The sequence below is a fragment of the Carassius auratus genome, unplaced genomic scaffold (genome assembly GCF_003368295.1).
Source record: "Carassius auratus strain Wakin unplaced genomic scaffold, ASM336829v1 scaf_tig00011739, whole genome shotgun sequence".
NCBI classification, from domain to species: domain Eukaryota; kingdom Metazoa; phylum Chordata; class Actinopteri; order Cypriniformes; family Cyprinidae; genus Carassius; species Carassius auratus.
In genome coordinates, this window is record NW_020524241.1 from 148956 (window position 1) to 176687 (window position 27732).

At 41.4% G+C, this 27732-nt stretch overlaps 2 protein-coding genes and 1 long non-coding RNA gene across 10 annotated transcripts in view; 1 reads left to right on the plus strand and 2 right to left on the minus strand.

The window, feature by feature from the left end:
- LOC113073281 (membrane-spanning 4-domains subfamily A member 4A-like) overlaps positions 1-27732 on the plus strand; it is a 61443-nt gene that overhangs the window by 21898 nt on the left and 11813 nt on the right. Inside the window, exons 2-4 of one of the 3 annotated variants that reach the window (XM_026246173.1) lie at positions 1832-1887; positions 6428-6602; positions 6952-7062. In XM_026246173.1, the coding sequence (XP_026101958.1) occupies positions 6453-6602; positions 6952-7062 (261 nt within the window). In that variant the 5' untranslated portion in view covers positions 1832-1887; positions 6428-6452. The remainder of the gene's footprint in view (positions 1-1831; positions 1888-6427; positions 6603-6951; positions 7063-27732) is intronic. The other 2 variants (XM_026246172.1, XM_026246174.1) reach the window with 2 other exon arrangements.
- LOC113073279 (uncharacterized) lies at positions 411-6378 on the minus strand. Of its 6 annotated transcripts, none has more exons than XR_003280473.1 (3): positions 5581-6376; positions 1913-5107; positions 411-1686 (listed from the first exon to the last, which is right to left on the minus strand). XR_003280473.1 is itself a non-coding variant. In XM_026246171.1 (3 exons), the coding sequence occupies exon 3, from the start codon at positions 4490-4492 to the stop codon at positions 3506-3508; it is 987 nt and encodes a 328-aa protein (XP_026101956.1). In that variant the 5' UTR covers positions 4493-5107; positions 5581-5745; positions 5820-6378; the 3' UTR covers positions 1833-3505. The 6 variants fall into 6 exon arrangements, 4 of the variants coding, with proteins under 4 accessions (XP_026101956.1, XP_026101954.1, XP_026101955.1 ...); XR_003280474.1 differs by lacking the exon at positions 411-1686 and having other exon boundaries at positions 1833-2049; positions 2124-5107; XM_026246171.1 differs by lacking the exon at positions 411-1686 and having other exon boundaries at positions 1833-5107; positions 5581-5745; positions 5820-6378.
- LOC113073282 (uncharacterized) lies at positions 17636-23371 on the minus strand. The gene is made up of 2 exons (XR_003280475.1): positions 23269-23371; positions 17636-17875 (listed from the first exon to the last, which is right to left on the minus strand). It is a non-coding gene; the product is annotated as an uncharacterized LOC113073282 (long non-coding RNA).

Below are 27732 nucleotides of genomic sequence, written 5' to 3' on the forward strand. Positions count from 1 at the left end.
TGGATTACGACCAGAGGATGTGAAGGTTTTGGAGATACGGGAATCAAATCAGCTGGATGAATATAAATGAATCATTTCACTCTCAAGAACTCCTGTTTCTACTGCTGCCGATGGATTGTTTGGGTTTATTGAGTGAAAGGATTAACCCTGATGTGTTGGTTGAACGTGAGTCTTTTTGGTGTGATGTCGTTCTTACAAGGTACTATCTTAACATTTCTTTATTATGACATCAATTGACTCTAGTCTCATAACAAGTGACTGGAAATACGCAGCACCTGTAATAGATTCACGGACTCTGAACCCATTTGAGCTGAACATTGACAACAACTCTGGAATTTATGAAACCTTTTTTAATCCCGACTCCAATAACAATTATCTGAATTCTGTTAATTTGTCGTGTGAATATTATACCGAACAGCAGTTTAATTTCTTGCCTTGTTTGTCTCCTACACATTCTGATCAAACCTCGTTCTCCACGATTCATGTGAATGCACGTAGCTTCAGAGAAAACTTTGATCACTTTAAAAGCTTCTTATCTACCTTGTCACACTCCTTCTCAGCTCTAGCATTTATACGGAAACATGGCTTCATAATGACACATCACATCTCTATAATCTAGCACACTATAATGCTATCCACTCTTGTAGAGAAATGAAAAGAGGAGGAGGAGTCTCTCTGTAAGTGTCTGATTTATTTAAATATATTCTCAGAAAGGACTTAAGTAATAACTTCAACCTAACATTAGTAGAATCTCTATTTGTCGAAATTCCCTCATGTTATTTATTTAAAGGGAAAAACATTGTGATTGGATGCATTTACAGACCACCTGCTTCTGATATAAATACCTGCATTGATGCACTTGATTCAACCTTAGATATTATTTCAAAGGATCATAAGCTCTGTCTGTTACACAGAGACTTCAATTTGAATATTTTACATGCTGATCACACTGCTACACATGATTTTCTTAATACCCTATACTCTGTAAATTTCTACCCTTTGATTACAAAACCGACCAGGGTTACCACACACTCAGCCTCTCTCATAGATAATATTTTGTTTAACTCCTGTGACTATAAAGTGTCATCAGGGCTGTTATGGTGTGACGTGTCAGACCATTTACCAGTCTTTCAAATGATACATTCTGTCTTTGGAGCTTGTATTACTAATAATGTGCATGTAAAATATCGAAATATCGACATAAATAACTATCTTTACCCTCTTGCACTTAATGCTGTTAAACTATGTACAAAATAAATATACTATACATGCTAGCTTGTGTGGCGTGGCAACTTGAAGTTAATTAATTATGATATAACTACCGACTACGCCACCCCTCTAAAGTGAGGGGAACTAAATACTTGATGGAATTTAGACACACAGGTTCGTTACCATAGGAGGCAGAGACAGAGGCACTAGCGTATAAACTATTTATTAAATTCACAAAGTAGAAAATATACCTTTTAAAAGATCAGGCAAAGATATGATTCGACCAGGCATACATTAATCAGTTTTACGAAGGCTTACCCCTAGCAGGGTAGGCTAGCTGCAAAAGTGGCTATTCGTAAAGCACACACACACACACACAGTGAGGTGAGTGACTACAAACGACAATCCACACTCCGTGCTCCAAACACCACCACCACCACCAGGATACTAGGACAGCTAGCCACCCGACTCAGGGGCCTAAAACACAAAGAACACAAATTACTCAATTGTACAAAACGAAATTAATCTAAAGCCTGATTGACTGAAACAATTACCAAAACACACAACAAAATGTAAAAAAACAGCAAAACAGCAACGCAGTCTTTAATCTGCTATTATGCAGGAGGCGATCTTCCCCACCCGAAAACAGGCGGATGTTCCCAAAACTTTGTCCTACAGGTATTGACTACAGCGTTACACACACCTCATACAGTTGCTCACAGCACAAGTCTCAGAAGATTACTTGAATGAAATCAGTCTAACCAGGTGGCAAGAACAGCCTGAAAACCACAACGAAGCCAGGAATAATGGGCTATTCAAGCTGCAAAAAGGCGACTCCAGCTACAATAAATTAATATAGTTAGCCGATGTCCAAGAGCTCATTGCAGCATTAGCCAGACCAGCTACAAACATACCTTTGTTAGGCGGAAGCGCACACGTACCGGATGGGCGGGGCCAACAATGACGCATCCCAGGTAGCCTAATCACAGCCTTTATAAAGCAATGACTGAGCCCTGATAGGCCGTTTCTAAGTACCAGGGGAGGGAGATTACCTACTTTGCCACAATCTGCCCCAGCTATTTTATCGTCGCCCCGACGATAACCCCAAGACACTCACCTTCGCTATGGGAAGCTAGTAGAGCGAATACAGAGAGACCATTGGTACAAGTCCTCTGGCCTTGACGGCTACACAACAAGAAACACTAGAGACACTTGTTACAAGTGCTCTGCCACAACAGCTACACAACAGGAAACACTAGAGACCCTTGAAACAGGTCCTCTTGCCATGATGGCTACACCATGAGAAACACGAGATACTTCGTACAAGTCCTCTTGCCATGACGGCTACTCAACAAGAAACACGAGAAACTTGGTACAAGTCCTCTGGCCTTGACGGCTACACAACAAGAAACACTAGAGACCCTTGAAACAGGTCCTCTTGCCATGATGGCTACACCAGATTTCACTTCAGTTACCCTAGCAGGCAGACTTACCATACAAACACTATTTAGCACTCCCAAAACGGTTTTAGAATGCAGCATAACATCCGCAGTTCCCACATTTACCATAGGCAAGTAGGCAATGCCTCTTATGACCTGTACCAGCGCTGGAGAAGCCAACAAACCCGCGGGCAACCCAGACTCTGGGGGCTCAAACAGTACCACCCCCGCTGCACATTGTTCAGAACAAGTCGCTGCTACAAACTTCATCGTGCCAGCTGGGATGCGACATGACTCACGACCCCGTAACCTAACCGGACCAGGGTGCCTTACTGAACCCTGGTCTTCCAAACGGTGACAATATTGAAGTGCCTGCATGACAAAGCTAGGGGCCTCAACGGTTACAGCAGACTCAAAAAGAGCAGGGCCATGTTGTCCGAATAACTCCTGGTAACAACGGCTCAGGACATTCATCCCGAGTACCCCTGGGACTTGGTCACAAATCCCACCAGGAGGGTCCCGAACAACAAGCACTCCACACTCCGAAATCACTTGCCCACACAATTCGACATCCAGTTCCATGTAGCCAATATATGGAATCGAAAGACCGTTTGCAGCCCGAAGTTGTAGCCACTGGCACGACTTAAGTCGATCCGGACCCCATGGTTCAAAATATTTACGAAACCAACTTTCCGTTATTGTGGACACCATGGAGCCAGTATCGACCAAACATGAAATTTGGACCCCACCCATTCGAATAGCAAGGTGCGGGCATGAAGACATTAAATGAGACATACTTGAAACACTAGAGCCGGTCAATTCCCCAACCGCGCCTTGGCTCGGCGACACGGTGGGGACTAGTTTCCCGACAACGCAGATGGACCAGGCTGTATACCCTCAGATGACGACGCAGTGGGCAAAGGGGGTTGCGGACGAGGGGGAACACGCTCCCCATCGCACTCTCCAGCAAAGTGGCCAAGTCGTTGGCACCTCCTACATATAATGGGGCCGCGGTGAGGAGGCTGACTACGTGACTGAGGAAATCTACCCACCCGTGACTCACCTTGTACACCATACTGGATCCCATAGGCGGATGGAACGGAATTGCTTCGTCCTCTCGTACTCCCCAACATCCCCTCCCTTTCCCATCTAAGAGCTTCGCTTCGAACTTCCAACAATGTTAACATTGGCTGACGACGTATTAACTGTTTTAATTCTCGGCGAAGAGCCACGTCACAAACATGTTCAATGAACTGATCGCGTAGCAAAATTTGTGAATTTGGCATAACATACGGCGATCGCTGCGTCACACGTTCTAGGAGACCCATCAAAGCTAGGGAAAACTCCAACAATGATTCACCCTCCTGCTGCTTTCTAGAAAAAAATGCCTCCTGTAATGAGACATATGACTGTGAGCAACCATATAATTCCCGTAACACCAAAATAACTTTATCTGGATCATTTCGCTCAATCTCCGAACGGTACCTAATCTCTTCCCTTGCCTCCCCCTCCAAGTGGTCAAACAAGAAGAAAGCTTGATCAGAAACAGACAGGTGACGAGCCTGCATACAAGCTTTGGCCTCTTCAACCCACTCATCAATGCTCAGACCAACCCTGCCATTGAATTTTTGACATTTCCTGTCTCGAGGTACAAGAACGAATCGTTCTGGCAGGACTGCCTGTGCACTACTTAGCTGAGGGGGGGCAGCAACAGAAGGACCAGGAACAATAGAAGGGGCATCACTAGGGCCAGGAAGCGCAAGAAAGTGGTCTTGACGCAACCTCTCATTTTCTGCCCGCAACTGAGCTACTACTTCCCTCAATTCCTGTAACTCTTCTTCCATAATTTTGACGGCCGTAACACTTACCAACAAGAGGGAGTAGACTCACAAAGAATCAGAATCCACCAGACGTGCGCTGCTGTTTTGCTGCTACTCTTTACCAATCTCACTGCAACAGAAAAATAAAAGAAAAAGAACAAACAAAAAAAATACAACCACTAATACCAGTGTCTCCGCCAAACACGGTACCCTGCCGACTACGCCAGAATGTGGCGTGGCAACTTGAAGTTAATTAATTATGATATAACTACCGACTACGCCACCCCTCTAAAGTGAGGGGAACTAAATACTTGATGGAATTTAGACACACAGGTTCGTTACCATAGGAGGCAGAGACAGAGGCACTAGCGTATACAAATATTTATTAAATTCACAAAGTAGAAAATACACCTTTTAAAAGATCAGGCAAAGATATGAATCGACCAGGCATACATTAATCAGTTTTACGAAGGCTTACCCCTAGCAGGGTAGGCTAGCTGCAAAAATGGCTATTCGTAAAAGCACACACACACACACACACAGAGTGAGGTGAGTGACTACAAACGACAATCCACACTCCGTGCTCCAAACACCACCACCACCAGGATACTAGGACAGCTAGCCACCCGACTCAGGGGCCTAAAACACAAAGAACACAATTTACTCAAATGTACAAAACGAAATTAATCTAAAGCCTGATTGACTGAAACAATTACCAAAACACACAACAAAATGTAAAAAAAAAAAATTAACAATGGTCACTTAAAGACAACTGAAATGAAAAGGAAAGAAATATATATTTAAAGCAAAAGTTTTAACAAATCACTACAAAATCAAACAAGAATCAATTGTAACGAAAACAAACAATAACCAAAAACCATACAATGATACGAGCACAACAAAACTTAATTAAACAGCAAAACAGCAAAACAGCAAAACAGCAACGCCGTCTTTAATCTACTATTATGCAGGAGGCGATCTTCCCCACCCGCAAACAGGCGGACGTTCCCAAAACTTTGTCCTACTAAAAACAACCCATTAGTTAAATTTAAAACACAATCAAGTGTTCATTAAAAAAAAAGAAATGCATATACATGTGTATCTATACATACCAGGTATTGACTACAGCGTTACACACACCTCATACAGTTGCTCACAGCACAAGTCTCAGAAGATTACTTGAATGAAATCAGTCTAACCAGGTGGCAAGAACAGCCTGAAAACCACAGCGAAGCCAGGAATAATGGGCTATTCAAGCTGCAAAAAGGCGACTCCAGCTACAATAAATTAATATAGTTAGCCGATGTCCAAGAGCTCATTGCAGCATTAGCCAGACCAGCTACAAACATACCTTTGTTAGGCGGAAGCGCACACGTACCGGATGGGCGGGGCCAACAATGACGCATCCCAGGTAGCCTAATCACAGCCTTTATAAAGCAATGACTGAGCCCTGATAGGCCGTTTCTAAGTACCAGGGGAGGGAGATTACCTACTTTGCCACACTTGCTTATTGTGCAAAAGAGCATGATTTATGTCCATTTAGCGTATACAGTTGTGCAGTTACCTTTCCACATAGTTGCTCAGAATTGGTCTACAATGCAACATTATGCAGTTCGGTTCCAAGAATCATGTTTGGAGGACACCAGTCACTGTTCATCACCTGCAGTGATGGGTCCTTCTTTAATCAATATTTAGTATGTTTCAAAGAGCGATTCATTCATTTAGTGTTCACTGCACCTGGGCAACATTCTATTGGCCAGGAAACAGAAAAAATTAGCTCATCTCTCAGGTCTTCAGGTCCAAGTCATTTGTTCTTTTGTCAAGTGCTGTGATACAGAAATCAATGACAATAATATTTAATGAAGAATGTTTTAATAAATACACTGGAAATTGCATTAATAAAGCCAATGCATGTCATCATATTGTTCACCTGTTTTGATTTACTACTGTTTTTTACAGGTCAGTTTGAGATTCAGAAACCAGAATGTCCAGCACTGGTCCCACAAACTCTTCAACATTCATCATCCAGTTTCAACCAGGAACACAAGCAACACCTGTTACAACGGTGACACATGCTCCTGCGCCTCTTCGTGGACTTCAGGCATTCCTGAAAGGACAACCGAAAGCCCTTGGGGTGCGATATGTTTCATAAACACAAATAATTTAACTTTATGTGTGTATATATTGCCTTGTGGACTATGTGCTTAGGTTAATCCTGTACAGAGTAAAATAGTGAACTTTACAGTGTATCAGTCACAGAGAATAATGTTTAGGAGTTGCAAACTATCAAAAAATGTGCAGTAATGCAATCTTGTAAATCCACAAATACAGTGACATTTACATAGTTACATGTGATAGTTCCACACTTGCAGAATATATTTTTGGGAAATTTTTCTAATACATAACTACAGTTGCCATAATTTTGGTATTGTATTTGTTCCCTCTTTATGAAATAATTTCTGTACATTCATTTTTTAAAACAGACAGTCCAGATAATGGTCGGTGTGCTGACTCTCCTGTCTGGCATTGTATCTACAGTTCGTCCAGATGGCATCTTTGTCATTATTGGTGTTCCTTACTGGGGATCTATCATTGTAAGAAACAATTATACAATTTAGGGCCCTATTTTAACTAAACGCAAAGTGTAAAGCGCACAGCGCAGGTGCACTCAGGGTGTGTCCAAATCCATTTTTGCTATTTTAACGACAGAAAAATGGTTGGCGCGTCCGGACGCATGTTTTTTTTTTCTTCCTCTTCTTTTTTCTTTTGTTTTATTTTGTTTAGTTTATATATTGGTTAATTTCATTTTCGATTATTATACGTTGCGGTTTCGTTAATTTAGTCTTCGTGGCGGAGGCCTGAGATGGAGGCTCACCCCTGTCGCCTCCCTCTCGCTCCGTCATGGAGTCAGGTGTGTACCTGATGCTGATTCAGATGTGGAAGACGTGCTTGTCGCGGTCGGTCAGCAAATTGGATACGAAAATATTATTTCAGCGTGGAGGATGAACAAAGCGGTGGTGATTTTCCTTAAAGACGAAAGTATGGTGAGTAAACTAATTGAAATTGGCGTTTTGGATAAATGGAGCGTTTTCTGTTGTTTCACCGCTTGTGTCGCAATCCTTGAAAGTTACGATCTCTAATGTACCCCCCTTCATACTAAATAGTGACATTGAGAAAGAATTGTTGAGGTTTGGAAAAAGGGCCAGCGGAATGAAAATGATTCCGCTGAGGTGTCGGAATGAAGCATTGAAACACGTGTTGTCTTTTAGGCGTCATGTGTTTATGTTTCTTGATCAACCGTCGCTTGATATTTCTTTCCGAATTCAACATGAGGGTAAATCATATATGATTTACACGAGCACCGGGAACTTGAAGTGTTACGTTTGTGGTGACGTTGGGCATAAGAAGATCGCTTGCCAAAATAATATCACGCACATGGAAAACAATGTAAATGAGATTGAAGTCATTCCTAATGTACAGATTGGAGATAATGTAGAGATTAGTGAAGAACCAAACAAAACAATAATTGATGGGGAAAAAAAAGATTAAAATGCAGGTGAAGGGATGAGTAAACAAAAGAAGAGAAATTCACCTGGAAGTGTAGTTGGTAGTGGTATTGAAAAGAGAGAAAATGTGTGTGTAGGAGCTGGTGTTAATGGAGATGAAGAGTGGCTTCGTGTTAAGTTACCAAAGGTTGTGACAGACGATGCACAAGATACTGGACAGAATGTTTTGTCCCAGTTAACTGATGCTACGGATGAGCAAGATTACAGTGAAGATGATGATGATCATTTTTCAGAAGCATCAGATATTCTTTCCCAAATTGGTGAAGATCAGCTATATACAGTCAATGAAGTTAATGATTTCTTAGATGCGACATTTGGAAAAGTTATTGAGATTAGTGAATTTTTCCCTGATGCAAAATTTTTTTTGCAATTAGCTGTGAAAATTCAGCAGACGGCAAGTTACGATGAATTAAGTAGAAGAAAAAGATTTCGATTGAAAAAATTTGTAACTAAATTGAGAAGAAAAATGGCCCTTGAAAAAGGTTTAATAACTCCTTAATGATGAAGTCACTGGGGGTGTTTACTCTGTCTTTTTCTTTGCTAACCCTTCTTTTTTTCTTTATTGATCTTTCCTTTTTATTGATGTTGAGTATTAAGATGGGAACAATTAACATTAATGGAGGAAGGGATGGTAAAAGAAGAGCAGTGTTGAGAGAATATATTGAAAATAAAGATAAGAATATAATTTTCTTACAAGAGACACATAGTGACTCAGCTAATGAATTAGAATGGAAAAAGTGGTGGGGAGGGCATATTTTTTTAAGTCATGGCTCTAATACAAAAGGGGGTGTTGCCATCTTATTCTCAAAGAAAATTACAATGACCTTAGTATCTAGTGAAGAAATAGAAAAAGGTCAAATTTTGGCAGTACAGGTTAATCTGTTGGGTTTTCTATTTGTGTTTGTTAATGTATATGCACCTAATAGTGGTGCAGAAAGGATAAAAGTTTTTAAAAATTGTAAAAGTATGTTGGGGAAATATGATAAAAATGCTTGTCTTGTTTTGGGTGGTGACTGGAATTGCACATTAGATAGTGCTTTAGACAGGAATGGAGAAGAACCGTGTCCTTTTTCTGCTACTGGTTTAAATGATGTTGTAAGCAGTTTTGATTTATGTGATGTTTGGAGATCACAACATCCGGTAGAAAAACAATATACTTGGTGTAAATCTTCAAGTGACTACATCAGCTTTGCTAGATTAGATCGTTTTTACAGTATTGTTCAAAATAATAGCAGTACAATGTGACTAACCAGAATAATCAAGGTTTTTAGTATATTTTTTATTGCTACGTGGCAAACAAGTTACCAGTAGGTTCAGTAGATTGTCAGAAAACAAACAAGACCCAGCATTCATGATATGCACGCTCTTAAGGCTGTGCAATTGGGTAATTAGTTGAAAGGGGTGTGTTCAAAAAATAGCAGTGTCTACCTTTGACTGTACAAACTCAAAACTATTTTGTACAAACATTTTTTTTTTCTGGGATTTAGCAATCCTGTGAATCACTAAACTAATATTTAGTTGTATGACCACAGTTTTTTAAAACTGCTTGACATCTGTGTGGCATGGAGTCAACCAACTTGTGGCACCTCTCAGCTGTTATTCCACTCCATGATTCTTTAACAACATTCCACAATTCATTCACATTTCTTGGTTTTGCTTCAGAAACAGCATTTTTGATATCACCCCACAAGTTCTCAATTGGATTAAGGTCTGGAGATTGGGCTGGCCACTCCATAACATTAATTTTGTTGGTTTGGAACCAAGACTTTGCCCGTTTACTAGTGTGTTTTGGGTCATTGTCTTGTTGAAACAACCATTTCAAGGGCATGTCCTCTTCAGCATAGGGCAACATGACCTCTTCAAGTATTTTAACATATGCAAACTGATCCATGATCCCTGGTATGCGATAAATAGGCCCAACACCATAGTAGGAGAAACATGCCCATATCATGATGCTTGCACCTCCATGCTTCACTGTCTTCACTGTGTACTGTGGCTTGAATTCAGAGTTTGGGGGTCGTCTCACAAACTGCCTGTGGCCCTTGGACCCAAAAAGAACAATTTTACCCTCATCAGTCCACAAAATGTTCCTCCATTTCTCTTTAGGCCAGTTGATGTGTTCTTTGGCAAATTGTAACCTCTTCTGCACATGCCTTTTTTTTAACAGAGGGACTTTGCGGGGGATTCTTGAAAATAGATTAGCTTCACACAGACGTCTTCTAACTGTCACAGTACTTACAGGTAACTCCAGACTGTCTTTGATCATCCTGGAGGTGATCATTGGCTGAGCCTTTGCCATTCTGGTTATTCTTCTATCCATTTTGATGGTTGTCTTCCGTTTTCTTCCACGTCTCTCTGGTTTTGCTCTCCATTTTAAGGCATTGGAGATCATTTTAGCTGAACAGCCTATCATTTTTTGCACATCTTTATAGGTTTTCCCCTCTCTAATCAACTTTTTAATCAAAGTACGCTGTTCTTCTGAACAATGTCTTGAACGACCAATTTTCCTCAGCTTTCAAATGCATGTTCAACAAGTGTTGGCTTCATCCTTAAATAGGGGCCACCTGATTCACACCTGTTTCTTCACAAAATTGATGACCTCAGTGATTGAATGCCACACTGCTATTTTTTTGAACACACCCCTTTCAACTAATTCAACTAATTGCCCAATTGCACAGCCTTAAGAGCGTGCATATCATGAATGCTGGGTCTCATTTGTTTTCTGAGAATCTACTGAACCTACTGGTAACTTGTTTGCCACGTAGCAATAAAAAAATATACGAAAAACCTTGATTATTCTGGTTAGTCACATTGTACTGCTATTATTTTGAACAATACTGTATATTAATAAAGACTGGTGTAATAGAATTTTAAAGGCCTGTATTTACCCCACTGGTTTTTCAGATCATCATTTATGTATGATTGTTTTTAATTTACAAGACACGAGGTCACAGTTATTATTGGCATTTTAATGTAAAATTGCTGCAAGATGCTTCTTTTTGTGAAAATTTTTATTTATTTTGGGCAAAATGGAGAGAGCGAAAGACTGATTTTGATGATGTTGTGCATTGGTGGGATGTTGGAAAGGCACACATCAGGATTTTTTGCCAAAATTATACAGCAAATGCAAATTGTTGTTTTAAAAAAATCCTGTTATGGAGTTGGAAAATCAAATCAATTGAAATAAGTCTAATTAACCGAAATGGTGAATCAACTGAAAGACTGAATGAAAAAAAGAAAGCACTGGCCTCACTTCTTCATGAACGAGCTAAAGGAGCATTAATAAGAGCTCGTTTCCTTTCCTTGAGAGAGATGTATGCACCAAGTTCTTTCTTTTTTAGTTTTGAAAAGAGGGAAGGAGCACGGAAAGCAATGTTACATTTAAAGAAACCAGATGGATCAGTAACAACTAACCCGCAAGAAATGAGAACAATGGCTATTGATTTTTATACAGAACTGTTTTCAGATGGGCCATGTGATATTGGCTGTATGGATGAACTTTTCAAAGACTTACCAAAGTTGTCTGATAAACAGAGAAATCAACTGGACTTTGAAATGGATATGGATGAATTAACAAAGGCTGTTAAACAACTATCCACTGGACGTGTACCGGGAATTGATGGACTTCCAGCTGATTTTTATAAACAGTTTTGGGACTTATTAAAAGATGATTTGCTTGAGGATTTTAAGTCAGCTTACAGAAAAAAAGAATTGGCAACAAGCTGTAGAAGAGCTGTTTTGTCTTTGTTACCAAAGAAAGGGGATCTTGGTCTTTTAAAGAACTGGAGACCAGTGTAAATTTTATGTACTGACTATAAAATCTTAGCGAAATGTCTTTCAAATAGATTGAAATTGTATTTAGAAGATATAGTAAATGAGTATCAAACGTATTGTATTCCGGAAATAAATATAATAGATCATATCTTTCTTGTTCGTGATATAATAGATATTGCAAAAAGAGATGGTGAAAATATTGGAAAATTTGTAGTTGATCAAGAAAAGGCTTTTGGTAATTCTTTTATTTCATGGATTAAACTTTTATACGCTGATGTTTCTACAATGCTAAAGGTTGGAGGAGGGTTAAGTAAACCAGTGTCTATACGTAGAGGTATTAGACAAGGTTGTCCTTTGTCAGGAATGCTATATTCTTTAGCCTTTGAACCTTTGCTCCGTAAGTTGGGGAATAATTTGGATGGCATTCTAACTGAAGGACAAAAAGCTACAAAAAAGTTTTCTGCTTATGCTGATGACGTTACTGTGTTTATTAAAAGTAAGAGAGATGTGTCTGTTTTAGAATAAGTTTTAAAGAAGTATGAAAGTGCCTCTTTAGCAAAAGTAAACTGGGAAAAAAGTGAAGGTTTCGTTTTAGGAAATTGGTGTAGGGAAGAACAACCAGTTTTACCAGGAGGTGTGAAATGGGGTAATGAAGGCCTAAAAATTCTGGGTATTTATTTGGGAACAGATAATTATATTCAAAAGAATTGGGAAGGAATGCATGATAAGATGTGTGACCGTTTGTCACGGTGGACAAAAGGTATGAGTCCTGGTTGCTAACAATTTAGCTGCTTCAGCACTTTGGCATAAACTAAATGTCTTAAATCCACCTGATAAAGTAGTTCATTTACTACAAAAGAAAATGAATGACTTTTTTTGGTCGGGTCAGCACTGGGTAAAAGCTGCTATTTTATATTTACCAGTCAGTTAGGGTGGACAAGGCCTAATAGACATAAAAAGTAGAATTAAGGCTTTTAGGCTGCAGGCTGCGCAGAAGTTGCTTTACTCTGGAAAAATCTGTTGGGCTGAGACAGCTTGTTCCCTTACACGCAGTATGAATTGTTTTAAATATGATTTTAATTAGTTTTTAATTAGCTTGAAAGATATGGAATGGAAGGATTTTTCTCCATTTTATAAATCAATATTGAAAATGTGGAATTCTGTGTTACGTGAGGCGACACAGAAAACAAGGAGAGATCCAATTGCAGGTAAGCAGTTTAATATAGGGCAAATCCAGAGGGGTAAACAGTCCAAGCAGGGTCAAAACCAGAATATCCCAACAAAACATTAACAGAACACGAACACAGGGCAAGGCAAAGCAAGACAAGGGCAAGAGTAGACGGACATGTAAAACGCATAGACATTAAACAAGGACTCCGTAACAAGGACAGAAAAACCCAGGTATTTAAAGACATGTACAAATGATGAAAGTGGAAACAGCTGAAAACAATGAACAGTGACGATAAGGGGAAGTGAGACCTCTAGTGGACACCCAGTGATACACAGACCAGACACACTGTGACATAACCCCCCCTCTAAGGAGCAGCTACCAGATGCTCCTCAGACACCCCAAACAGGACCAGGAGGGAGGAGGACCGGAGGAGGTTCAGGGGGAGGGAAGGAGGGCCAGACAAACTAAGGGGAACAGACAGAAACATAACATAACTCAAATACACAAAACAGAAGACCATAAAGGTGCCCACCAGGGCGGAGCAGAGGACCACCACCGCCGTGTGGTCAAGGCCAGAGCCCTCCAGGGCGGAGCGGAAGACCACCACGTCCACGTGGTCACCGCCAGAGTCCCCCAGGGCGGAGCGGACGACCACCACGTCCTCGTGGTCAACGTCAAAGTCCCCCAGGGCGGAGCAGATGACCAACACGCCCCCGTGGTTGAGACAGGAGTCCCCCAGAATGGAGCAGCAGACCACCCAGTGACTTGACTTGGCTCTGGAGGGTCATCGGTGACTGGCCCTGGCTCTGGAAGGTCCACAAACACCCGACTCGACTCCGGAGGGTCCACTGGCACCCGACTCGACTCCGGAGGGTTCGCCGGAACCCGACTCGACTCCGGAGAGTCTACCGGAACCTGACCCGACTCTGGAGAGTCCACCAGAACCTGACCCGACTCCGGAGAGTCCACCGGAACCTGACCCGACTCCGGAGAGTCCACCGGAACCTGACTAGACTCTGGACTGTCTGTGAAGACCTGAGGTGCCTTGGCTTCGGGCACTGTCTCTGGAACGATCTCGGGCACCGCCTCGGTCAAGGCATCGGGAGCGACCTCGGACACTGCATCGGGAAAGATCTGTACACTGTTCAAGAGATCAATGCTTTCCTAGATAAGACCAAAGGAAAAGCAGGGGTCGATGTTGGTAATTATTTCCCTGACATTGAAAAGTTTGTCAAATCCGTGATGAAGGCAAGAAAAGTGAGTAGTTATGAAGAACTCTCACAACAAAAAAGATTTCATCTGAAAAAACAAATAACTACTATCAGACAAAATAGGAGAAGTGGAAGAATAACGAGGGGAAATACTAAACATTTATGATGTATTTAAGTATTGTCTTTTTTCTTTCCTTCCCCCCCCCCTCTTTCTTCTCATGGAAATCTTGCGGGTGGGATCTCTCAATATTAATGGGATGAGAGATGGGAGGAAAAATGGGTTTTTATCAGAAATAATACATTTGAAGGAGTTGAGTATTACTTTCCTACAAGAGACCCATAGTACACATGATAATGAAGTTGATTGGGGTTTACGGTGGAAAGGAGAGTATGTTTTGAGCCATGGCACTAACTTAAGTGCTGGTGTAGCTGTTCTTTTTCCCCCAACTATTAAGGCTAAAGCTTTATCTAAAACTGAAATGGAGCCTGGAAGGTGCTTAATAGTAAAGGCTGAAATTGGTAGTTTTAAGTTTTTGTTCGTGAATATCTATGCTCCTAATATTGGAGTGGAACGAATAAAATTTTTTACTAAGTTAGAAAATCTAATAAAAGAACAAAACAATAATATTTTTATTGTTTTTGGAGGAGACTGGAACTGTACTATTGATTTTACACTATATGGAGAAGAGCCCCATGCAATGTCAGCTGCTAATTTAGCTGGTGTTATAAAAAAGTTAAAGTTCTCAGATGTATGGAGAGAACATAACCCCTTTTTAAAGCAATATACATGGGTGAAAGTTTGTCATGGAAATATTTCTGCTGCCCATCTGGATCGTTTTTATATATCTCAAAATATGAGGAATAGTGTTGTTAATACAAATATTATTCCTAATGCTATTTCTGATCATAAATTAATAACTGTTGCTTTCACGTTAGAAATAAAATACACATAAGAGTTGTTATTGGCATTTTAACACTAAACTTATAGATATAACTTATAGAAGATAAGCTTTTAAATTGTTTTGGGAGACCTGGAAAACAGAAAATTGTTTTTTGAAAGTATTACACAATGGTGGGAAGTTGGGAAAGTGCATATAAGAGATTTCTGCCAAAAATACACATCTCATTCTTCTTTTCACTTAAAAAAAACTTTGGAGTGGCTGGAAACTGAGATTTTGGACATTGAGAAAAAAATGACAGACAATGATGATGATAATCTAAAGGGATTATGGACTGAAAAAAAAAAATCAACTGAGCTCAATCCTGAATGAAAGAGTTAAAGGAGCTCTCATAAGAAGCCGGTTTCTGACTGTAAAAGACATCGATGCTCCTACTACTTATTTTTTTTAACTTGGAGCACAAAATGGGTCAACAGAAACAGATGCATTTGCTGAAGGATGATAACGGACATGTCCAATTTGTAAACTCATTTACTGTGATTGGAAAGTCCATGGGGTTCTGATTGTGTTTAATCTTTTCTTTCAGGATTTCTAATTTGGTTTTTAATTCATTTCGAGCAGGATTTGTTTCAGTTGTTTTGTACAGATTTTCAAAGTGTGTCCTCCATATGTTCCCGTTTTGAATGGCCAATTCTTCTTTTTGTGCTCTATAGAGAGTGTTCCAGCTGATCCAAAAGTTATTGGTATTTATTGATTCCTCCATTGCTTGAAATAATTGTTCTGTATGCTCTTCCTTTTTTGCTTTTAGAGTTTGTTTGTACAGTCTAAGGGCTTTTCGTGATACTGATGGCGGAGTTCTTCATTGTCAGGGTGTCTGTGTTTTTGATTTGAAAGATTTCGTTGTGTCATTCTAATTCTTTAACACTCTTCATCAAACCACTTCTCATTGGTCTCTCCTCTCTGTCTCTCTCTGTCTCTCTCTCTCTCCCTCTCTCTCTCTCTCTCTCTCTGTCTGTCTGTCTGTCTCACTTTCCGGTGTGACTGTTGCACGAGGGTGTGGGTGCGCGGAGGAGAGCGGTTTGCGTGAATAAATGTGTGGGTGTTTGAGCGCTTGAGTGGTGTATTGCGAGCGTGGTGAGTGAAGTGGATTTTTGTGTCTAAAAATCTTTGCTTTTTCCGCCTTTTTTTCTCTGTTTGTTTGTTATTTTGTGGTTGTTTTTTTGGTGTGGTTTGGGCCGCGTGCTACCGGTCTTTACTGGAAGAAGCATGACGAGCCCAGCTACACAGGTTTTGTCTACACTCACGCGACGCAATGCGGTCAAAGTGGCGTTGGCGGCGAGTGTAGAGGACATTTGTTTAGCGATCGGCGAAGTTGTAGGACATGGTTGTATTCTATCCGCATCGAGAATGAATAACGCTACGGTGATTTTTCTTAGTAATGTTGAAAAGGTGAATGAAGTAGTTGAGCGTGGGATTGTAATTAGTGGCGAGTTTGTTCCTGTTCTTCCCCTTTCACTACCTTCTAAGAGGGTCACCTTATCTAATGTTCCCCCCTTTCTCAGTGACGAAATAATAACAGATGTAGTGGGACGAACTTGGGTGTCTCCTCTTTAAATTTGTTTCATCAGTTGTCCAATCATACACATTCACGGTTATATAAAAGGGGACTTTTAATGCACCGTGTTAGCTCACCTCTTGTGCGTCATTGCTCGAGGCCCGCCCCTTCCTGACTTAGACGCTTCCTGTCTTGCAGGTATGTGCTTGCTAGCGAATGCAAATCAGTGGTGCGCTTGTGGTAACCAGCATTATTTCGAATCATAGTTTCCGACATATAACCATCTCATGTTGCTTGGCGACTGCTTTTAAATGCACTTCCGCTGCATTTCCACCCCTTCTTGCCGGTTTGATGTCTGTTTGCGTGTGCGGCTGGACGTGTGATCATAGCTACGATAAAAAGGTATGTGTAGCCATCCCTGTTGATATTTGAGGTGTTTGGTGCGACGAATCAATGCTCTACTTAATCCTTTTTAGGTGGAATAGTTTTAAGGAGGATTCATTCAGTGCAGCCTGTGGGGCAACGTATTTTGATGCTGCTGCTTTGTTTATGTTTGGTTCATGTCTGTTTTGCAATCTAACGCAGAGGCGTGAGTTGGCGCGGGTATTGGTCCTCTCCATTTGATCAACTTTTCTGCGTTCTGCCTATTGGATTGTGAAAGTTGTAATTTGTTTCAGTTTGTCTTTTTTTGAATTTATTTATTTCATTCTTATTGATTGTTATATTACATTTTGTTTTTTTTTACTTTGGTTATGTAAGTGCCTGATTTATGATTGTTGCTTTGTTTGATTTTTTTTGTTTAGTTTGTTTTCATTTAATTGGCACCTGGCCATGAAACTGGGGTGAGTATTCACCTCCAGCTGAGTTAATTCTTTACAACTTCCCAGGTGTTTTGATTTGGTTGGTTTAAGTCTTTATTTGTTTTCATTGTATTTCATTCAACTGCTAAGTATTTTATTATTGTTGTTATTATTTCTATTTCTTTGATTTATTTTTCTTTGAGAATTAAATTTGATTAACTGTGTCTTTTGTTATAGGAACCGAGGCTTCAGGCAGACTGCTAGTTGGCCCTTGTGTGCGGTGGTGGGACTCTGTCAAAGAGTGCAGTGTGTTCACGCTTGACCTTACCGTGTGTGTGTGTGTGTGTGTGTGTGTGTGTGTGATGCGAATTGTGCACTTGGTGTTATGCTTCTGGCAATATAGTAGCCACATACTCATTAAGCTAGCCTACCTGCCTTAGGTAAGCCTCGGTTTCCTTTTGTTTTGTATGCCTCCTCTACTTCCGTCCATAGTGACTTTTTTAAGATTAATATTCATATTTATTGTTGAAATAAACATTTTGTATTTTTGGTATCCACGTCTCTTGCCTCTGTCTTTGGAAACCACATTCCTGTGTGCTTTTAGTAGGTGATTGATTTACAATAATGTTCCCTGTTAACAGGGTGGCGTAGTCAGCTGAGTTACAGTTTGCCCAATTAACTTCCCGCCACATTTTGGCGTAGTCGGCAGGGTTGTTTCTCTTTGTTGGGCTGAGACGTGGATGCTTATTGTTATTTGGCTAAATGTTTAGCTGTGATTTGTGGATGGATTAGTTGGTGATTTCTTGTATTGTGTTTTTGTTTTTTTTTCTCTTTTAATTTTTTTGTGTGTTTAGAGTGTGTGGAACAAAGCAGCAGTGTCATTTCAGTTGACTTGGAGTGTCCCAGCAGTGGGTTCCCATAGCTTTTTGTTTGGTAAGTTTCCCTTAAACAAATGGAAGCGGAATTGCAGGAATTAAGGGATCTTGTTGCCCAATTAAGGGCGGATAATGAGAAATTGCGTCAGGAGCAGAGTCATGCTGCTCCATCTAGTCCTATAGCTGGCCCCTCTCGAGAATCTGTAGTGCCACCTACTGATCAAACAGTTAGTGCTAGTGCCACGTTAACCGAACGCCTTGTGTTTATTCCAAGGGATAGAAAATGTCCAATATTCGATGGTAGATCGGGTATTGGCATTAATGAGTGGATCGAGGAAGCAAAAGCTTGTATAAGAACTCGTCATTTGTCAGTGGCAGACCAGGCATTTTTCCTATTTGATCATTTAGGAGGGAACGCACGTGAAGAGGTTAGACATCGCCCTGTTATTGAGCGTGGAGACCCAGAGAGAATTTTTTCCATTTTGCAAGAGCTATATGGATGCTCCCAGTCTTATGTTGCCCTGCAGGAAGCAGGAAGCAACAGGAAGGCGAGACCTTGCTGGAGTTCTCATTGGCCTTAATGAGCCTCTTAGAGAAAGTGAGGCAGAAGTCCCCAAATGCCATGCCAAATGCAGAGATTTTATTAAGGGACCAGTTCGTCGAATATGTTTGTGACACTTCTCTTCGCCGTGAATTGAAACAATTGGTTCGTCAACAGCCCGATTCTACACTCTTGGAGGTGCGTGGCGAAGCTATTCGTTGGGAGCGGGAGGGAATGCCGGGCGGAGCAAGGGGTCGAAGCCTTTCTGTCCCTTTGGCGCACGGGTTTCAGTATGAAGTCCAGGGCCGTTGTAGCTCGTCTGAGAAGTCTGAAATGGGGGAGCTTAGAGAAATGTTAAAGTTACAACAGGAGCAATTAAATCAGCTTACCCAGAATATGGCCCGTCTGCAAGGCCCCCATTCTCGTCCTCGTACCCAGCCTTTTCGTAGTGGGCCCATTATCTGTAGGCGTTGTCAAAAACCAGGCCATTTTGCACGGGAATGCGAGGGGGAACGTGTCATGCCCCGGTCACCATTACGTTCTCGTGTTGATCAAGCCAGTGGAGGTGTGCAGTCGCAAGCTAATGTGTCGGAAAACTAATTCCCGCCGTGCTGAAGAGTCACAGCTCGGCTGGGAAAATGACTGACTCAGACGGTAAGAAATCTAGTTCAGTTCCAAATTTAATGTCTCCTTGCCCGCATCTGAATGTTTCAATTGGTGGCGTGTTAGTCCCTTGTTTAATTGACACCGGTTCAATGGTATCAACTATTACGGAAAGTTGTTTTATTCAACACTTTGAGCCATGGGGTCATGAGCGCTTGAAGTCATGTTCCTGGTTGCAGCTAAGGGCTGCAAATGGGCTCTCAATCCCATATATCGGTTATATGGAATTGGATATTGAGCTCTGTGGTAGGATAGTTCCGCGATGTGGGGTGCTGGTGGTCAGGGATCCTCCTGGTGGCTTGTGCTCTCAAGTCCCTGGTGTGTTGGGGATGAATGTACTTGGGCGATGCTACCAGGAGCTCTTTGGACAGCATGGCCCCTCTTTGTTTGATTTTCCTCCGGTTTCTAGTGCGCCACTTTCAGTTTTTCAAGCCTTACAACACTGCCATCAAGGTAGCGAACAATCTCTCGTTGAGTGTATGACTAAGGTAAGGGTGCGCGGTCCTCGGGCATGTCGTGTCACAGGTGGTACTATTAAGTTGGTTGCAGCAACCTGTGCAGAACAGTTGGTAGGTAGTACAGTACTGTTCGAGCCCATTGAGTCTGGGTTACCTGAAGGGTTGTTGGCATCCCCCGCCTTGGTGCGAGTGATTGGAGGCTCAGTTTATGTGCCAGTGGTCAACATAGGCACGTTTGATGTCCTCCTTTATCCACGCAGAGTATTGGGTACCCTGGTTAGAGTGAATGTTGTTAGTTTGCCAGCAGGTGTCACTGAAGTTAGATCCACTACAGCAAATGTGTACTCTCAAGCCACTCTAGCAGTTAGTGCCCCCGTTTTAGAGCAGATTGCAAAAGTAGACCTGACTGCATTACCAGAACTGGAACAGGGAAAGGTGAGGGCCTTACTTACAAAATATCAGACGGTATTTTCTGAACATGACGGTGATTTGGGATGTACAAGTCTTATATCTCATGACATCCCACTCTTAGATGACATCCCTGTGCGTCAGCGACATCGCCGGGTGCCTCCCTCTGAGTATGAGGTTGTTCGAGCCCACATCAATCAGCTGTTGGAGTCTCAGGTAATTAGGGAAAGTTGCAGCCCATATGCCTCCCCAATCGTCTTGGTAAAAAAAAAGGATGGTAGTCTACGCTTATGCGTTGACTACCGCCAGTTAAACGCCAAGACTAGAAAGGATGCATTTCCTTTGCCTCGGATTGAGGAGTCGCTGGATGCGTTGACAGGGGCCTGTTGGTTTTCCACTATGGATTTAGCTAGTGGTTATAACCAGGTCCCTGTCACAGAGGGGGATAAGCCGAAGACCGCTTTTTGCACCCCATTTGGCCTGTTTGAATGGAATCGTATGCCCTTTGGGTTGTGCAATGCCCCCTCTACCTTCCAGCGACATATGGAGAGGGTATTTGGGGACCAACGGTGTCAGTCCTTACTTTTATATATAGACGATATTGTGGTGTTCTCCACCTCGATCACTCAACACTTGGAGAGGTTAGAGGTTGTGTTAAGCCGCCTAGAACGGGAAGGGTTAAAGGCTAGGCTAGAGAAGTGTGCCTTCCTTCAGCAAGAGGTGAAATATTTGGGTCATGTTATCTCTTCCAGGGGTGTGGCAACCGACCCTAGTAAGATCGAGGCTGTGGCCCAGTGGCCTCGTCCCTCTAGCATTGCAGAGTTGAGATCCTTTCTGGGTTTTTCCAGCTACTATCGGCGGTTTGTGGAAGGGTTTGCCAAGTTGGCTGCCCCGCTGCATAAACTGGTGGGGGAATTTGCTGGTGTAAAGGGTAAGCAGAAAGGTAGGAGTTTTGTTAGTGCCTGGAGTGAAAACTGTCAGGTGAGCTTTGAGGGGTTAAAGGAGAAACTAACTACCGCCCCAGTACTCGCGTATGCGGATTTCTCTAAACCTTTTATTTTGGAGGTGGACGCTAGTTATCAAGGTTTAGGGGCAGTCCTTTCCTAGAAAACTGAAGGTAAGGTAAGACCAGTGGCATATGCCAGCCGTAGTTTAAGGCCCACTGAGCGCAACATGTCAAATTATAGCTCTATGAAGTTGGAGTTTGTTGCGCTCAAGTGGGCCATGACGGAGAAATTCCGTGAATATTTGTTGGGTAACAAGTGTGTGGTATTCACGGATAATAATCCCCTTAGCCATCTGATCTCTGCAAAGTTGGGGGCGACTGAGCAGCGTTGGGCTTCTCAGCTGGCGGCTTTCGATTTCGAGATCAAGTATCGATCTGGTAAGAGTAATCGGAATGCTGATGCGCTGTCACGGAGGGATCTTCTGGAACCTGGTGGGTTGGATGGTTTGACCCCAGGCACTGTAATTCCTGAGTCTTTGCGGTCATTAACTGGGGTAGATTCTGTGGGCATAGTGACCCAGTGTATGGTCTCTACACTGCCTGGTTATTCTGCTGGTGAGTTGCGTTCTTTGCAGGCAGCGGACCCAGTTATTTGGGAAGTGCTGCGATTTTGGAGACAAGGAAATCGCCCAGGGCCTGATGAGCGGCGCCAAATGACTAAGGCGGCCTTAACCTTGCTCCGCCAGTGGGATCGGTTGAGGGAGTTAGATGGTATGCTGTATCGTCGGGTTTACTGCCCTAATGGTAAGGAAGAGATGTTGCAATTGGTTTTGCCTGCTGCCTTGAGACCAGAGGTGTTAAGACAGTTGCATCAACAACATGGACACCAGGGCAGAGAGCGTACCATGGAGTTAGTGCAACAGAGGTGTTATTGGCCGGGTTTGTCCTCGGATGTGGCAAGCTGGTGTCAAGAGTGTGACCGGTGCCAGGCAGCCAAGGACACCCAGCTATTGGCTCAGACTTTTATGGGGCGGTTAATGTCATCTAGGCCAAATGACATCTTGGCAGTGGACTTCACAGTGTTAGAACCCACAAGCTCTGGCACCGAAAATGTTTTGGTGATGACTGATGTTTTCAGCAAGTATACCCTTGCTGTTCCAACGAGGGATCAGCGAGCGGAGACTGTGGCACAAACCCTGGTGACCGAATGGTTTTACAGGTTCGGTGTTCCGGGCCGTCTCCACTCGGATCAGGGACGAAATTTTGAGTCTTTGTTGATACGTCAGTTATGTGAGCTTTATGGTGTGGTGAAGTCTCGTACTACCCCTTATCACCCGGCTGGCAACGGCCAGTGTGAACGCTTTAACCGCACGTTACACAATCTGTTGCATACTCTGCCAGTGTCCAGGAAACGAGACTGGGTAGCGTGTCTTCCCCAGGTAGTGTTCAGTTATAATAGCACCCCTCATCAGACCACAGGGGAATCGCCCAACTTCTTGATGTTTGGTCAGGAGCCACGATTGCCCATAGATTTTTTGTTGGGGAGAGAACTACAGCTAAGAGAGGGTAGTATGAATGACTGGGTCTTGGAACATCAAACGAGGCTCCAGGTGGCCTTTGCAGGTGCACGGGAACGGTTGCAGGTCATGGCTGATAGGCGCAAGGCCAATCATGATCAGCACATCCGAGATGAACCACTGGTGGAGGGTCAACTGGTGTACCTCCGTGATTATGGGGTGAGGGGCCGCCATAAAATCCAGGACCTGTGGAGCCCAGTGGTCTATCAAGTGACAAGGGCACCCAAGGAGGGTGGTGTAGTGTACACCATTGCGCCTGTAGATGACCTGACCAAGGTAAGGAACGTGCATCGTTCACTGTTAAAGAGAAGAGTCTGTAAGGAAACAGTTGGTACATACTCATTAAGCTAGCCTACCTGCCTTAGGTAAGCCTCGGTTTCCTTTTGTTTTGTATGCCTCCTCTACTTCCGTCCATAGTGACTTTTTTAAGATTAATATTCATATTTATTGTTGAAATAAACATTTTGTATTTTTGGTATCCACGTCTCTTGCCTCTGTCTTTGGAAACCACATTCCTGTGTGCTTTTAGTAGGTGATTTACAATAATGTTCCCTGTTAACAGGGTGGCGTAGTCAGCTGAGTTACAGTTTGCCCAATTAACTTCCCGCCACAAGAAGCTTTATCACGATATGGAAAATTGGTATCCCCAATTAAAAAAATCCAGATTAGCATGGATTCTCCCCTTTTGAAACATATTGTGTCGTTCAGGAGATTTGCATACATGATAATTCAGGATGATGAGGAATTGGATCTTAAACTTAGTTTTAAGGCTGATGAATTTGATTACATCATTTTTGTAACAACTGCTAAAACCAGGTGCTTTTCTTGTGGAAAAACGGGTCACCTAATTCGTAACTGCTCAGAAAAGAAAGTCACTGAGAAAGGAGACATGGTCTCCAATCCAAGCACGAGTAGAGAAGCTGGTATAGTTTCACTGAGCTCAGAGGTGCAAGGTGACCACAATAGGGAGACTGAAATGGTGATTTCCAAGAAGTTAGCTGGAATAAAATCTGTTGATGTGACTGGTATAGATTCAGAAAATAAAGACAAAGTTGATATGATATCTGATGTAAAACAATCAAAACGTCCTGAAAAAGAAAGAGAAGGTGGTACTACTGGGACTGATGTTAATCAGGCTAAGAGTGGAATTGATTGTGTGGAAGTGGAGATGGAGACAGGAACAAAAACACCTCAAAAAAGAAAAATGAGTGATAAGTCTCAAAATAAGAAAGTTGTGAAGAAAGCTGACTTATTTGGTAGCGATGATAATGAAACAGAAAGTGAAGGTGAATCATCAGATTCTAGTGTGGCGTTGTCTCTGAGTGATTTCTCTGTTCGTAGCTATGATGCTGAAGAGATAAAATTATTCCTTAAGTCAACGAAGAGAGGGGTGTGTGTACAAGAGTATTTCCCTAATGTAACACAGTTTGTGGAGAAAACGAGGAATTTAATGGCTGAAGGTTGCTTCACAAATAAAGAAGTTTATCGTTTAAAAAAATTGGTGAGGAATGTAGAGAAACTCAAGAATGATGTTGAATAAGTTAAGCTCATGTTCCACATTAATGAGTGTGGTTTTTTTTTTTTTTTTTTTTTTTCTCCTCTCTGTCATGAGTGAAGTTCGTCTAGCAACCCTGAATGTAAATGGTGCTAGAGACATTAAGAAAAGAGGAATGATAAATGAATTAATGAAACAGAAGAATCTTGATATTTTATTGTTACAAGAAACACATAGTGACGGGAGGAAATGCGGCAGATTGGGAAAAATAATTTGAAGGGCTGACTGTTTTAAGCCATAACACTTCGATAAGTGCAGGAGTTGCAGTAATTTTTTCTAAGAGTTTTAATCCAATTTCTTACGTTATTGATGAAGTTGTGAAAGGAAGACTAATAAAAATCAGAGCTGTCTATGAAAGTTATATTTTAATTATAATCTGTATTTATGCTCCAACAGTTCCTATGGAAAGATTGTTGTTCTTAGACCTATTGGGTACTACTTTACAAAATTGCTCGGAAGAGGAATATTTGTTTTTGGGGGGAGATTTTAATTGCACAGAAAATATGATGGATAGGAACCACGTAGAACCCCATTTGTTGTCTCAGAAACGTCTTATTCATTTCATTACGAAGTTTGATCTATGTGATATTTGGAGACAATTAAGCGGAAATATAAGACAATATACATGGGTTCATGTGAGGGAAAACATGGTTTCCCTTGCCAGATTAGATAGGTTGTATGGTTTTACACATCAGTTTAATATTTTCAAGAATTGCTCTATAATCCCAATAGGTTTTTCTGATCATAGTATGGTACAATGTAATTTTATTTTAAATTCATTCAAACCTAGCAGCGCCTATTGGCATTTCAATATTTCTTTATTGAATGATAGTTTTTTTTAGAGATTCTTTTAAATATTTTTGGCAGAATTATAAAAAATCAAAGACTAATTTTAGATCAATACAACAGTGGTGGGACATTGGTAAAGTTAAAATTAGACAGTTTTGTCAACAATACACTCGCAACGTCAATATAGAGTTTAAAAGATCTCTGGAAACTTTGGAAAATGAATTAAGTGAGTGTCAAAAAATAGCTGAATCAACTGGGACAAGTAATCATTGGGAACTATTTTTTAAAAAGAAAGCTCAGTTAGTGGATCTGCTGGAATACAGAACACAAGATATAAAACACAAAATATAAATCATATGGATACACCGTCAAAAAAAATTTTCTGTTTAGAGAAAAAAAATGGGCAGAAGAGATTGGTTAAAGCCTTGCGATCAGAAGAGGGTCAATTTTTGTTGAACCCTAGTGATATTCGAAAGAGAGCAGTTGATTTTTACAAAGATTGGTATAGAAGTGAGTATGTAATAGTAGGTGATGAGGACAGTAATTTTTTTAATTCCCTACCAAAGATGTCAGAAGAAGGTAATGTGGCTCTTTCAGGCGGGCTAAGTCTGGGAGAGTTATATAAGGCCCTTCATGACATGGAGTCGGGAAAAGCTCCTGGGATTGACGGCCTTCCAATTGACTTTCTGGGCAGAGATGGGAGCGGATTTGTTACAGGTGCTGAGTGATAGCCTGGCAAAAGGTATGTTGCCGTTGAGCTGCAGGAGAGCAGTGATAATGCTAATACCAAAGAAAGGAGACTTGACAGACATAAAGAACTGGCACCCTGTATCACTTCTTTGTTGTGATTATAAACTGCTCTCTAAGGCTTTGGCAAACAGATTGGCCGAAGTAATAAGGCAAGTAATACATCCAGACAAGTCTTACTGTATTCCACACAGATCCATTGTTGATAACATCTCTTTAGTTCGGGATGCTTTCGAGGTGTCAAAATTGCTGGATTTGGATTTTGGAATGATTTCACTGGACCAAGAGAAAGCTTTTGATAGGGTTGAGCACCCCTATTTGTGGAAAACTTTAGCAGCGTTTGGTTTTAAAAAAGATTTTATTATGATGGTCCAGGTACTCTATAGTGAAATTGAAAGTGTATTGAAGATTAATGGCGGTTTATGTGCTCCATTTCAGGTTAAAAGAGGTGTAAGACAAGGGTGCTCTCTATCTGGAATTGTTACGACCTGATTTTCTTGCTGTGTGTGTGTGTACTTTCTCCTCCCTCTTACTCTATCTGGTTTCTGATAGGATGCCTACTGATTGGATGTACGATCGCCATTGGTGGTGGAGACAAGGCGTGGACTTTAAAAAGGAGCTCATTATTGGTTCGGACGCGGTTGGGTTGAGAGCTCCTGGATCCCTTCTCCGGCCGATGATCAAATTTGTCACTTTCGAGTGTGAAGTAAATGCTAGTGATCACGTTCTTGCCTTTTCAACCTTGTGTGTTAAGAACGTGGAGCAAAGGGGTGTCCTGCCGATTTGTTTTGGCTATCTTGTTTGGGTTCTGTTTTGTGTTAGGAAGTTAGGGAAGTAAGATGTATTTTACTTTTATTATTTGAGGTTCGTTATTACTCTTTTCCTTTCTAGATTTGTTTTGTTTGTTATTTTGGCCTTTGGGACACCCTGGAGAGATTCTTTGTTTCACTTGTTAACTTTTAATAAATCTAATAACTTATACTGATTAACATCTTGTACCTGTTTGATTATCGACCGGAGTGACTTGTTCTTGGGATTCCATCACCACAACCCAGTCTTATTACGCCCTATTTAGAGTTTTCTACTACCCTTAGGCGCAGGGCGTAATAGGAATGTTGTATGCCTTGGCCATTGAACCTTTATTACAAAAAATAAGGGAAAAAATTGATGGATTACATTTGCCTAACTGTAGAAAAAATATATGTTTATCTGCTTATGCCGACGATGTAATGGTGTTTGTAAGTGGACCAAAAGATGTGCAAAGTTTATTTAATCGAATTAATGATTTTACTCTTGTATCTTCGGCAAAAGTAAATTGGAAGAAATGTAAAACACTTTTGGTTGGTAAATGGAAAAATGGTAAACCAAAAATACCAGAAGGTTTGGTCTGGGGTGAAGGTGGTTTAAAATATTTGGGAGTTTTTTTAGGTGATGACACGACTCAACAAAAGATTTGGGATGGAGTTGTTGAAAAAATCAAAGGACGTTTGGAAAAATGGAAGTGGCTGCTCCCTAAAATGTCATATAGAGGACGCATTCTTGTGATCAACAACCTGGTCGCGTCTTCACTGTGGTATAAGTTGGCGTGTGTTGATCCTCCTCCTCAACTTCTAATGAAAATACAGGCGATTATTGTAGACTTTTTCTGGGATAAACTACACTGGATTCGGCAGAGTGTTCTTTATCTACCGAAAGAAGAAGGAGGACAAGGGCTGATTCATTTACAGAG

Bases quoted from the DNA above. Each gene is read 5' to 3' on its own strand.
- LOC113073279 (XM_026246171.1), bottom strand. From the start codon at position 4,492: ATGGAAGAAGAGTTACAGGAATTGAGGGAAGTAGTAGCTCAGTTGCGG.